The following is a 13,463-nucleotide window of genomic DNA, read 5'->3' on the forward strand; positions in this document are numbered from 1 at the left end:
AAGGTTACCCATTCTGCAGACGTTTTGCTATTTCACGTTTGTTCATGTCATTCCCATTTCTCTAGTTTTTTCGGGCTTTGTTTTAATGCTGCCATTGGTGAAACTGCACCACGTAACCGTAATATTAACAACCTAACCACCACGTTACCACGTTTTAGTCTTTAGTGGCAGCCGTTAGATTCTACTGCTGCGAACCATGGTTGTGGATACAAATTCTTGCGGCTCAGAGACAGCCTTTTTTGTAGACCGCAGAAACCGCTGAACAAATTGTACGTTTTGTAAAAATGCACCGTATACATGGACACGCTTCCCCCCTGCCAAGCGTACATGTTAACCCGGACGCGTCCTAAGACGTGGGATGCGACCACGCGCAAACAAAATGTGCACCAGTGAATTGACTAAATTTCCAACGACTGCTGAGAATAAAGCGAAGCTGTGCTTGCGTAGTCCAATTCGCGTATTCTAAATGTTATGCTTTCGTTTGCTACTGTTGTCGAATTTTTACACCTCAATTCTAATCACGCATATTGAAAACTTGACCCAAAGCACCAGCCATCTGCATTACTTTCAATTTGTTGTACTTTATTTTTTGATAGATTTTAACATAAAGATTTACACCACTCTCTATAAAAAAATTTTTAGGCGCGCTTTTCCCGTAGTCGGCTTTGCGCCAAAAAATAGTCGTCATAATCAGAAGTTATGCTTTTATTGCGGAGGTTGAAAATTTTAGCAACTTTTCTTGTGTTGCCCTAGGCCGCACCCTGATTCTAACTCCTTCAACTCATAATTCATTTATGTTATTTCATTTCATTTATAATAGCCATTGGACGCTGCTGCAAAAGAACACCTAGCCTTTATAAATTTTAAAGCAAAAATCACACAATTACGTTTCACTGGGAGAAATTCGCTGCTTTCGGGCGGAACAAAAAGAAAAGCTCATCTAGTCTCAGGTGGCTGTAAAGGCAGCAGGGACGCAGGTCACGTCATATTCCTTCAGAATTATAGGTTTTTTGGTAATGAAGTTTCCATTGTGGGCAATAAAAACATACGTTACTGGAAAATATACCGTATTGCTGAAGCATTTCTCTATAAAGTTTTATTTTAGTTAGGTCAAACGTGTCGTATTTTGCGAAAGGTTTCATTCTGCTACTGAGGGGTTTAGGTGGAATGTTTGCGAGGGCTGGCTTCCAATTATTTTATTGGAGCTGTTTTGCGCCGAATTTGTTTAGTTCCCACAAGCTGTTACCAGCATGTAATCGTTGACCGCATAGGTGTAAATGAGGAGCAGGAGCAAACTTTATTTGCAAAAAAGAATTTGACGATTTGTGGCCCCATGGTGATGGGAGACTTCCAGGTCCATAAATATATACCCCTATTCTTTCTCCTAAAAGTGTTAATCTCGGTATTTGTTGTCTGCATCTTTTGTTGCCCTCTCTGTAATGACCCTTAGGTGACAGTTGACAGCATAAGTAAACCAACAAAAATAAAATAAATGAAGTTGCAAGGACTAATTTGGGCTGTTTGATTCGGGCCCCATGATGTCAAATGTGACCAAGCTGTGAAATATTTGTCAAGTGGTTTTTTACTTTGACTTCGGCAGAACAAGAAACACTATTGTGAAGTCGTTGTCAACTGCGCTAAGAAGCTCACCATTGTGGCGATGAAGCGCTTTACGGAAGTAAGTAAAGGCTGAGCAGCAATCTTCTCGTTAACCAGCCACTGTAACAGAAAGTGAGGAAAAAATGGAGATGACTATCTGGTTAAAGCCTGGTACTAGGGAAGATAGCGCGAATATTTCTTTGATATCGACTCTAACCCTTTCAAAAAAAGAATTGGATGTTGAGGAATAGCGTGGCTGCGCTTTTAACGTTTCTAAGACATATAAACATTAAAAGAAAGAGAAGCAATAGCTATTAATTGGTGGGAGTTATTGAGCATGACGTTAAGGGTGGTGGAGTGTTCTTAGCCCTTTTGGCTCAGGAGCAAATGAGTAGGGGCTATTTCCAGGGTGTAACCTCGCGAACAGGTTGTTCGGCTTTCATCAAGCGGTTGTGCTCCGGCGATGGCCCAGCCACAGATATTTACCACTGCTCAACAGTGTGGCTTATAGTGGGTATTGATTGTGCAGGCAAGAGTAGAAGAAGTAGCGCCTGGACTGAATAATACAGTGCTGGCAGAGGGGCTCTAGGAAGAGGCAGTGTGTGGGGGAGAATGGGGCGGTTGTAACCGCTACCGGTTTGACGTTTGCGCCAGATGTAGTGTGCCCCGTAGGGGCAGAGAGAAAGGTGAGGTGGACTGTTCACGCTCCTGGCAAGCAGACAGTTCGGGAGGATGGTATTGTGTGGGTTTAACGGAGAAGAGAGGAGAGCAACCTCAGTTTGACTGTGCTAATTACAGTGATGACAAATCAAAATCACTGTGGGAAGAGTACGCTGCTCCGTTCGGTGCTAGGTCTCTTTGGTGGGACCTCATAGAAATGCTATTTGTTAAACTTTATGGTGAGGTGTATAGAGCTCAATGACCTGAGCTGATGAACGGCCTACCTAATAAATGCGGCCTGCATGCTCAGATTCCGTAGTATTGTTGAGGCACGGATTGGTTTCGCACGTGGTCCCAGCATGGGTGATGGGAGGTGCCTCATCCACATCGTGGGGGAAATCGTTACTGCCTCTCATTTGTGGATGGAATGACTCGGTGGAATGTCAATATTGCAGACTTGCTTGTGAGTTCGGCAGCGTTTGGTGAAGTAGTGCACTCGAGCTTGTGTGTTTCTCTTGTGGTTCGTGCTGTGCGAGTCCGTACTGCAGCGTTCTACTTTGTTTGGAATAGGTTGAGGAGCCCACGTGGGTTGGGTGGGGGTGGGTGCTCAATGTCTCGTACGACCTTTCTGTACTATGGGTTGAGAAGAAAGGCGTATGAAGTTGGAGTTGAGGTTTTGTTCTCTACGTTCAGAAAGAGTGTTGTAAACGCAGCCCTACGGGGAGATAGTATTCATTAGAGGTATATGCTTGTAACGTGAAAACTTGGGCGAGTTGGTGATGCATGTTGAATTACAGCGCAAACGACGAGACAAAGGACGAAATCAAAAGGACACACGGAGCGCTTCGTGTGTCCTCTTGCTTTCGTCTTTTGTCTCGTCGTTTGCGCTGTAATTGAACATATATGTCAGTAGGTCAGGGGCTGCTCTGTAGTTTAGGCCAACGAGTGCATGAAGCCTAATGTGCTAATGTGTGTGTTTTACTTTTGGGTGACGAAAGAGTGCCGTGGCTTAGTCATGTGGATGGCATAATATCAGTTTATAAGGTTGTCTTTGGTAGACAAAGATAGAGTATGTAAGGCATGAGTGGCAAGACAGACATTGACGTTTACGACTAAACTAAGCTGTGTCGTGACGCTGTCAAGTAGAACGTAGGCCAACGCATACAAAATGCATGAAATTGCAAGCAGTAGTTCCGACAAAAGTAATATTTGCAAGTAACCTTATTGACGGCCTAATCATTATTTGTTTTGCCTGAACCCGCGCCGACACAAAAGGAAACAACAAATAATTTATTATCTTAGTCTATCCAGCGTATTGCAAAACAACTGTGGCCATGATATGTGCCCGTTTTATGATTGGACTACGTTTGACTTAAGAAAATTTGCGACGACGAATGCTGTATGGTTCACCCCGAACTATGGGAAGTGTTGCGTCGTCGCGTCGTCTGTCACAGGCAGGAGTTTTTGCACATGTAGTGAGGAGAAAGCGCTGAAGGAAGCAAAAGGAAATGGTGGACATCCTAGTCAATGGAACGATGTGTAGTCAAAACATTCGGAAATATACTCTAAACTGTATACCACTTTCCTCCCAAAGAAACTGTAAGTGCAGAAATTACTTACAATATTTTCGCCAACCTGAAAATGACTGCACCAAAGCCCAACGCTACTCCGCAGCAAGCATGGGCGCCGGCAGGGGGGGCAACAGAGGCACTTGGCCCCCCCAAACTGCACCAGCCCTGCCCCCCCTACCCGCTTACTCTTTCTTTCCCGCAGCTACATTTGTGCTTGTTTATTTTCCGGCCGCAATACATCAGAAACTTTCCGGAAAGTTCATTTCAACCTTACCGTCAAAAAAAGAGCGGGAGGAGGGGTGAATCTGCTGGGGTTTTTCCAGCAGGAACGCACGTCGACACCACAAATAAAGATCTAAAACAGCCACTCCTGGACGCCTTTGCCCTGCAAATTCTATCTGTGCCATTTTCCCTCAAAAATAGAAGTTCGTACTTCGAACGAAGTTCGCACTTCGCGCCACTCCAGGGGCGTGTCAAATGTTGTTCTCTCCTGCAGTACCTTCTGGTGGGAAGCTGTTGCTTCGAGTCAGAACTTACATAAATTTACTTTGCCCGGAACGATTTGCTAAAGCTGCAAGGACATGACTGGAAGGAGCAAGGTTCGGGTTAATATGATAATCTATTCCGACCTCGCATCATACCACCGCCTTGTTTAATGTGAGGGCGCAGAGGAGGGACCCCTCAGCGTCAACAAAATAAAAGCATTCGTCAACAGCCGGGTGCTCAGATACACGCAGTTCATTTTGGAACTCGGCCAAGATCGCACGATCGCAACTCGCAACTCGGGCAAGAATTTGGTGATTGCCATGGCGATGAACTGTGCTCTCCCGGCTTCCCCTGCGTCCCCTGAAGTCGTACTTGCGGCTTTCTTCCGAAAAGGCGAAGAATTTATGCGGCCTCCCCTCAATTTTGTGCTTTGCTGCTAGGTGGCAGCGACAGGTGCAATCGGCAGCACCAATATTCAGCCGTTGGGCTGTCTGGGTGTCAAAGACTCAATTCTCCTCACCTTAGGCAGTTGTGGCCACAATGCGTACCTTGTAGGGTATACAAAACGAAGAAGAGAAAAGTCCGGCTAGGGCTTCTTGCAGCCTCCGTGTGCCCAAAATGAGCTCACGTCTGTGAACATCGCTGAGCTGTTTTCACAAGCGCGAACATTATCCCTTTTAGGTTTTCCCAAAGCTAAAGTGTACTTCAGAAGCTGCTTTGAATGAAATATCGACCTGATTTTAATGTAGCGCCTTGTTTGATAAAGGGAAGATTTTCGACCATGTCGAATACGAAAATATTTCGACCACCACTTCCGCACCTGAGCAGCTTTCACCATCGTAGGACCATCTCCACAATACTTCGCCGTGAAATTGTTTCGCAGGCACACTCCACCACACGAGCTTTTCGCCTTGAAAACTTTTGGGTGCACCTTTTTTTGGGGAAAAAGACAAACCTAAGCCGATTAACTACTGATGTCGTAATTTTGATGTCCTTTTTTTTTCAGTATTGTTCCGTGACAATCATCCTAGTTCTGTCTAACCCTTGCTTTAACACGGCCTGTAAAGTTGACCCATTTGCCTGCAACATACAGGCTTACTGGACAAATTATTAAGTAAATTTGTGCTGACCGTTTACTTGGTAGAGCATATTCAGGTTAGCTTCATCGGAAGCCGCATATTAGGTTAGGTTTTAGTCTCGCGTACAACCAATGGGCGGCCGTCGGCTTCACAGTGAAAGATGGAGACTACATGATTTTTAATGAGTCTGGCAATGCTGGCCGAGCTAGAGGAAGACTTTCAACATGTGAAAAATGAAGTAGTGGAAAACCGCAGTATAAATTATCTTAGTTTGCACTCTTCTGCACACTTCGTAACAGAATAGACATTGTACATGAACAAAGTGACAGTTTAGAGGTGCAGCAACCCATGCCGTTTCCGGACAGAAACAATCAGCCAGCACAGGCTTAAAGCGAAACACGCTTTTACGGGCCTACGTTAAGATGAGAGAACAGCAGGGCAGCTTGGTACGCAGCTCAGTGAGCTGCGACTCATTGCATGCCTAATACAGGCCGGCCGAACACTCACCAAAGGAATGATGAGGACAGAGGCAACCTTACTGTTCCGCATCCGGACCAACTCAGCGCGGACACCGGCGTGGCTCCATAAGCTGAACATTATCTCTTCACCTCTGTGTGGAACGTGTGGTGCTACAGGCGACATCGGTCATTTTATTATGGACTGCCGAGAGCACGCGGAGGAGCGGTTAGCTCTGTTTAAAGAACTGCGAAGGATAGCCGCTCCGCATGCCTCTTTGAACGATTTAATTTTACCGGAAGGCCATTGGATCACAAGGAGGGACATCTTTCGTTCGATCCTACAATTTTTACATGTCACAAGCCTCAGCTAGTCATGGTAAATTCCCGCGCATAGCGGTAAAAAGGTGCTGACCGGGTGAGCAATTGCCGGCATATCACGCAAGGCTAGGTCCACCGTCAATAAACATCACCACCACCACGACCACCAAGAACTTTGGAAGGATATTCGTACCATCTTCATCTCGTACTTGGACTCTGTGCTATCAGCACAGGAAGAAAAATATGGAGACACCCCCGTGTTTACTTTTTTATTGCATCACCTAGAGGCGTCGAGGGAACGAGGAAGACGTCAAAGCGCAGCTTTGCGAGCCAGTTAGGAAATACTCCCATTTAGACAAGTTCGACTACAAAGCTGAAGATTGGCTTCGATCATGCAAGAACAAGGACGCCAATAAATACCCGGAGGCCTTTCTCGCACTTGCGGAAGGATACATCCTAATAGCAGTCTCGCTCAGAAAACGGCCATTCTAATCCCTGCGCCGATATGTTGCCACGATAGAGGGTTAGTTTAGCGTTATTCGGCGTGTGAAAACGGAGCTTCGTCCGACGGTGCCCGACAGTAGTCTTGCTGGAATCATCATGCTTCCGCTGCATCATAAAAAAAAAGTTGATAAGAAAAGCAAATAGTGTTCACAGAGTTAATTACTTTGCCATGCGTGCGGCCATACACACACGTTCCTGACATTTATGGACGAGTTATAAGAGTTATCATCAAATGATAGAGAACGGGTTGGCTAAAAAAAATACCAATTTCTCGAAATTTCGCCTCCCATAATCATTCAATTTTAGGTGGCTATCCGATTGGTTTTAGACATTTATTTCAAAAATATGTGCCCTTGATCGTTCTTTTTACTGCAATGCGGACATTATATAACGCAGTGGTTTCTTTCTGCAATGTTTAGGTGTTATTAAACGTTTCGAAATCTGATTGTTACCTCTAAAAGTAAAAACGATCTTTCTTGGTTATAACCTTTGAATTCTGTGGAATTTTGATTAAAATATTTTTACGTCACACCTCTTCTACGTCGGTGCCAAGGGTTTGCTTCCCTCGAGGCAAAATCCTGCCGAAGCCCATGCCAGTGTGTAATAGCAGCCGCCAACAAGATTATCGGGAAACGCGCGGAAAATAGCAAACGTCTTTGCTGTGAGTTAACAGCTTTTAAAAAAGCGTGCCGCCTAGTAAAAACCGCCACGACAACGACATTGCGAATTCAGTCAGTTCGAATTTGCTTAGGTCTTTTGGAGGCGCATACAAAAGATCTACGAATATATTTTGGCTCACAACAGTGCAAGATTCCCTAAGAAGGGATATCAAGCCATCGTGATTTCAACTGCTGAATGAAACGGTGGTCGCGAACCATCGGGCCGAATCATCAGTTGTACTTGCGCCAAGCCAGTAACGATGCCGAGTTTGTCGGTCGTTTTAAATTCTAATGCTGGGTTTGCATCTACGGTTCTTTGTGGTGTTCTACACGGCATGAAGGCAAGCCTGCATATAGATTGATGGGTCGCTACCCACGTTTCTATTCACTAACTTCGAAGGCCCTCCGTGTTTTATGACATCCCCATATATCTGCTTTTTCGTAGAGTGGTTACTTTAAATCCAAACGCTCAGAGTGAACTGCGAATTCTGCTCGGCGCAAGCCGTATGACAAATTATAGTTTTCGTCCAAATTTCTAGCTAATTATTTGAGTTTCGCTTGTATACAGTCGAATCCACTTATAACGATACCGCTTATAACAATATATCGGATATAACGATGGACAACGATTGCACCGTCCAATTTTGTATGCTTTCTATGGTAAAATAACCCGCTTATTACGATGCTCCCGAGCCGCGATATCGGATATAGCGATTGAATCCGCTTACCGCGTGCGCCGAAAATGCGAGCTGCCGCCGGCGCTGGCGCCGGCACTCGGCGCCGACAGCACGCGACGTGCCTTGCATCCCGTCCACCCCTCAGAAAACGAGTCGACTGGGCCAAGCGAGAGGAGGAGCAGCTTTTCTTCCCGACTCCCCTCCCGGAGCCGCTGCTTTGGCCTCGTCCGCGCGTCCGGCCGAACCAACGTTCGGCTGGTTCGGCCAGTTCGGCTCGCAGCTGCTCGCAGCTCGGAAGTTTCCCTCGCCTTTCTGCGCGCCGAACTGAGTGCTTTTTTTTCTCCGCATCTGCCTCCGTTCAACGTTTCACCAGCTTCACTGCGGAGTCGGACTGAACGTTCGGACGCCATGGCCGATTCGCCTGCGGCGCTGCGGCGAGCATCTAATTGCCTGGAGCAATTAGATGCTCTCGAAAAAGATGTGCGTCAGCTTCGCGTGAAGCAGTCAAAGCTGACTGACTATGGCTTTTCTGCAAACGAGTAGTTGCACTACCTCACTTGCATGCTAATAAAATGTTTTGATCTCTCTTGTGGCTTTTTTTTTTCTCGACCCGCTTATAACGATTATCGGTTATAACGATGGGATTTTCTTGGCACTTGGATATCGTTATAAGTGGACTAGACTGTAGTTGGTGTTCTGAATGGATAAAATGATCGTAATTTCATTTTGGCACCCTTAAGGTGAATATTCGCCTATAACTAACACTTCACTTCCCTTCACTTTATTTCCTTCAATACCCCTCAAGAAGGTGTTATATAAGGGATGGGTTGTTCATAGATGTTACAAAAGCCACAATTTTTTAACAAGACAGGTACGTGGATGCACTTTGAACAAAATGTGATGGGCAGGTGATAGAAACGATGTCGTGGGGAAGGCCATTCCATTCTGCAGCTGTGCGGCAGGAAAAAGATACAGAAAAAGTTGTGGTGCCAAAACGGGGTCGGGAGACACGACGTGGATGGCTCGTGCGAGGGCAAATGCGCGCGGCGGGAGCGATGTAAGGGGCGGGGGGGAACAACCTTATACAGCAGCAAAAAACATAAGACATCTTTTAAGGAGGGTTGTAAATGACAAAACGCGTGGTAAAAGGGTGTTTTTTTGTGTTTTGCTAGGGTGTACATGTAATAATTGTGGGCACTAAACGTTCAACTTAAGGGTGTAATCATTTTACACTGTAGGCCTGGGAGAGCTTGAAACAGCCTTGGGAAATTGGCCACGTGCTTCGTCGGAAATGTCGTGGAAATACGACAGTCCTCTGCCTGTTATGCTACATAACCCCCTTTTCTTCCTCTCTTCGCAACACTCATGCTCTCTTTCTCTCCTCTTTTTCTCTTTTTCCTCCCTCTCAGTATGATTGCATTAGAGGTTTGTCTTCTTTTCCCGCGTATTTCCCTCCTGGCACGCCTTACGTTGGGACAGTAGGCATTGCTACTTATCTTGGTTTTGTTCTACTCTAAGCAGCTCGATCTAATGGTTATACTGTAAGCGTTTACTGTGATCTCGCATCTCTTGACACCGCTTTTAACGCGTTACACTTCGCTTGCTATTATGGTAAATGGACTGACACCCTTAAGGGCAAATTTCAATGTCTATAACTATGATTCTTACGCGTTAGCGCAACCAAAAGTACGCACGTTTGTCAAAGGTGTTTTGTTGGAACACGCGGATGACGTGTGCCACGTCTTAAAACGCACGATTTCTCTGCATGTACTGTAGCGTACTGGGAACACTTTTGAGTGTATAGAGGGGGGAAAAGCTATCAGCCATTTGAAGCTGTTTGAATTCGAAACAAAATTCAAAGAGTGTAAGGGCGCACCCTGTGTAGCCGTCGCAGAAAATAAACTTAGTTCATAGACGATTACATTCACTGCTCCTGTAGTGCTCACCCGCTTCTTTAACCGCACAGTGACCAGGGGCATCCAAAAAGTTGCTTTCTCTTTTTACGTTTGAAAACATAATAATTTTTATTTACGGAAGTAACGTGTTTTCGTTGCTTTCATGATATAATTCCGTTCAAGAACTATTTTTTTTCCTTTAAACCCAGCACTCGGCGTGTCCGACTTTATCTAATTAGTCTGGTTTGTTCAAGCGGTTTTTACGAACATGTCTCTTCGTCACTCAATTGTTTCAACATCAGGGGCGATTTTTATTGTGCTGTGGACGTAAATTGGATAATATGATGAGGATAATAATCTGGAGCCATATAACCTGAAACGAAGCAGTTAAAGCGAATACTCATTTTTTTTGTGGTAGACCATTCACGGAGCAATCACAGAAACGTTTTTATTGCAAAATGTTTAGTACAAACCCATGGTGATTATCAATATGCTTAGCAACACAATTAATTTGGGCGCACAACTTAAAGAAGTGTACTTATTTTACTCTCAGAAATATTTTGCAAGGAAGACAATCAACAGAGAAAAAGTTTTCTTAGCAGGAGAACATATATATTTATACATGGTTTCAACCACTGTTTTCTTTTGCTGCTGATGATAATGATAGCTATCAGCAGAGTGGGAAAAACACACTCCAAAGATTCTATTGGCATCACGTCCACAATCTTGTGGCATATCGCTCCTTGTGGCGAATGTTAGGTTTTCTTAGAAGTCTGGATTTTGCGGCGGAACCAGATTACAAAAGAAAAGTTAGTTTTATGTTTTGTGTTGGGTCTAGACAATACTTACGTTGAGGGAGAACACGAGTGAAGTGCGTATTGTTGAGTGTTCACCAGTGGACGTAGTATTTTCTTTGAAAATGTGATTTCTTAATTTTTTTTCTAGGGTTTCCCAGAAAACGAAATTAGGGGTGCAGAAGGTCTGCTGATTGACGGAACGGTAACGTTCATTTCACGCTGACTTTACGGTTCCATCTATACTATTTACCGTAAAGGCGTTTGTATGGGCGAACAAGGTGGTAAATTTAAAAAGGTGGTATTGCCTCGTAGGCCGGGAGTGAAGAGGGGTAAGATATAATGATGGGTCAAGGCGCAGTTTGCAGTTCCAAAGATCGGCGTGAAATTTTAGTCGATTGCTCCTTCTCCTAGAATCCAGCGTTGGAATTTTGTTGTTCTGCATGAGTGTGGTAGGTGAATGACGTCTTTGATAGCGGTTATATATGAAGCAACAGCTTGCCTTTGAACGTTTTGCCTTCGAACAGTTTGCCTTTTAACAATACAAACACGATCTTACAAAATTTTGCACCTATTTTGTTCTCTGTATGTATTAATGCCTTTAAATAGAGACCACAATTTCACAAATTTTCTCAAGTACTCGTTCTGCTCGCCTTCCTCACTTCACGCTGTATATTTAAACTATGGAGATAAAGCAAATTAACAAAAGGAAAATTAAATTCTTAAACTCTCATATTTTATTACACCGAGTGGATTAGATGCCTCATCAAACCAAAAATAGCGACGGTAGTTGTCGGCCTCAAAGGAACGGTAGCAAAATGGCCGCCGCTGTTAAGAGAAATGGAATGCTATGGAATGGATGACTTTATTAAAGGAGGAGGCCAATAGGCCCTGTTGGGGGACATGGGAAAAAGGGTAGGGGATGATGGTTCATATAAAGTCTTCACTGCACTGTGAGGGTTCACTTAGCACGGGATGCACATTTGAAGTTGTGGCGAGGACACTCTAATACGAGAAAATGAATAAAACTATATTTGGGTTCGTGCTGGATTTGAACCTGAGGCGCAGTAGAAGCGACCAGGTACGCTAACAACTGCGCTTGCCCACACAGTGCTTAATGCAATAAAAACTAGTTAATGCCTGCCCCTTGACAAGTGAGTGCGATGGCACTTGCGTAGAATAGGTGCTCTTATGGTATGGGAGCTGCACCGTGATTTGCAGGCAGTCTCCCTGTCGCGGTAATTGGCATCAAAAGCAAAAAAAAAAAAAAACAGAATCGAAGAAAGATACGCAAACGCCAGGCAGCTATAAAGAAATTTGTGATACTCACTGGATTTCGCCATCAAATCACGCAAGGAGATTTGAAGGAGCTAGGAGTGTTTGTAAGCGGGACAGATAATTCAAGTGATTCCATGTTGAGTTGCCGTGACTTTACGAATGATTTCAAAAACGCAGTCTCATGTTCTATTTTATACGCTAATAATCTAAAACACTAGTTCAGCTGTTTACAACTTCTGTTTTTAAAGTGTGTGCTAAGTGCAAACTTGGACAGTGTTTGCATTTCCGGTGATGAACAATCTGCGTGGAATATTATGTTTGCATTTTTCTGACGCAAATTCCTCTTTTTTGGGTCTGTCGTTTGTCGGACGCATGCATAGAACCCCATTCTGAAAGTCTAAAACTGGATGGCTTTGCGTTTCTGTTTTATCTCTGCAACACCCGTTTGTTATGTTTGCAACTGTGCTGATTATTTCTTTTTAACAAAACCACTTGTTGCTATATCTCACCATAATGTTTTCAACCGGTTTTATACGCACGACGTGAAAGGCCAAACTATTGAGGTGTCCTACAAAAGCGCTAATCTACGAGCTACGAACGTAGATCAGACAACAAATCTCCGAGAATTCAATGTGATCAATATTTCTCTTCAAAAGAAGGAAGTTATTGAAGATTGTTTCGAACACCGAACTTTTAAGTAATAATAACAAAGCAAAACAAAATCTGCTTTTACTAAGACAAACAATGTGTACTAAGCCTTTTCTAAAGTTTACTTGAAACATTTTTTGCAGAAGTGTCTTACCGACCACAACCTGCTACCAGACTCCCCTGACGTGTCTCTGCAATGCATTCGTTTTGTCCGGTCGACGTTTTTTTGATGGTGCTTACACACGAAACCACTGTGAATTAGTGCGCACTCGAGAAATTTGAGGTCTTTCTGTTGAGTGGACATGCCGGTATGCTGTTTAGAGGAGGCAGTGAGCTTTCACTTATGAAGCATAAACGAACTTTGGCCATGTGTCCTCATATAATAAAAAGGTTTTGGTGCGATTTCCTTCGTTCTTACTTTTACATTTTAACTGAAAGCATTGGAACATATGTACTACAGAAAGAACTCGTCTCTGTTTCAGTGAATACAGCCTGTTCGAGAGAGTTATAACGCCGCTAGGAAAAAAGCTGTTTGTTTCACCAAAACGTGCCGCTTTGCTATTTGAAACGAGGCTTTTCTGTAGTCTTTCCAAAACGCATGCAGGAAAGCCAATTTCTCTGATTATGATGATGACCGTGGGTGATGTGAAGGAAAACCTCTGTCCCACGCGTTATGAAGCTAAAGTCTACCTCATTGTGATGTAGCGGACCTACATCACAACAGCTTACCATGCGCAGCAATCCCGTTGCTACCATACTAATGATCATCAATGATTTGGGTCCACTGGTTCTGGGTTGGTTCGTTGGGTGTAGGCTTTATTTCGGAAATCTTCGCGT

General features: G+C 44.2%; 1 protein-coding gene across 1 annotated transcript in view; it reads left to right on the forward strand.

Annotated features, from left to right (window-relative positions):
- LOC144167228 (uncharacterized) overlaps positions 1-12,875 on the forward strand; it is a 30,794-nt gene extending 17,919 nt beyond the window's left edge. The window contains exons 4-6 of the mRNA XM_077696568.1: positions 1,601-1,678; positions 10,852-10,905; positions 12,770-12,875. Coding sequence (XP_077552694.1) covers positions 1,601-1,678; positions 10,852-10,905; positions 12,770-12,856 — 219 coding nt within the window. The 3' untranslated portion in view covers positions 12,857-12,875. The remainder of the gene's footprint in view (positions 1-1,600; positions 1,679-10,851; positions 10,906-12,769) is intronic.
- The last annotated feature ends 588 nt before the right edge of the window (positions 12,876-13,463 follow it).

Source organism: Haemaphysalis longicornis, unplaced genomic scaffold (assembly GCF_048455015.1).
Source record: "Haemaphysalis longicornis isolate Haplotype H1 unplaced genomic scaffold, Haemaphysalis longicornis Haplotype H1 scaffold_2, whole genome shotgun sequence".
Classification (NCBI taxonomy): domain Eukaryota; kingdom Metazoa; phylum Arthropoda; class Arachnida; order Ixodida; family Ixodidae; genus Haemaphysalis; species Haemaphysalis longicornis.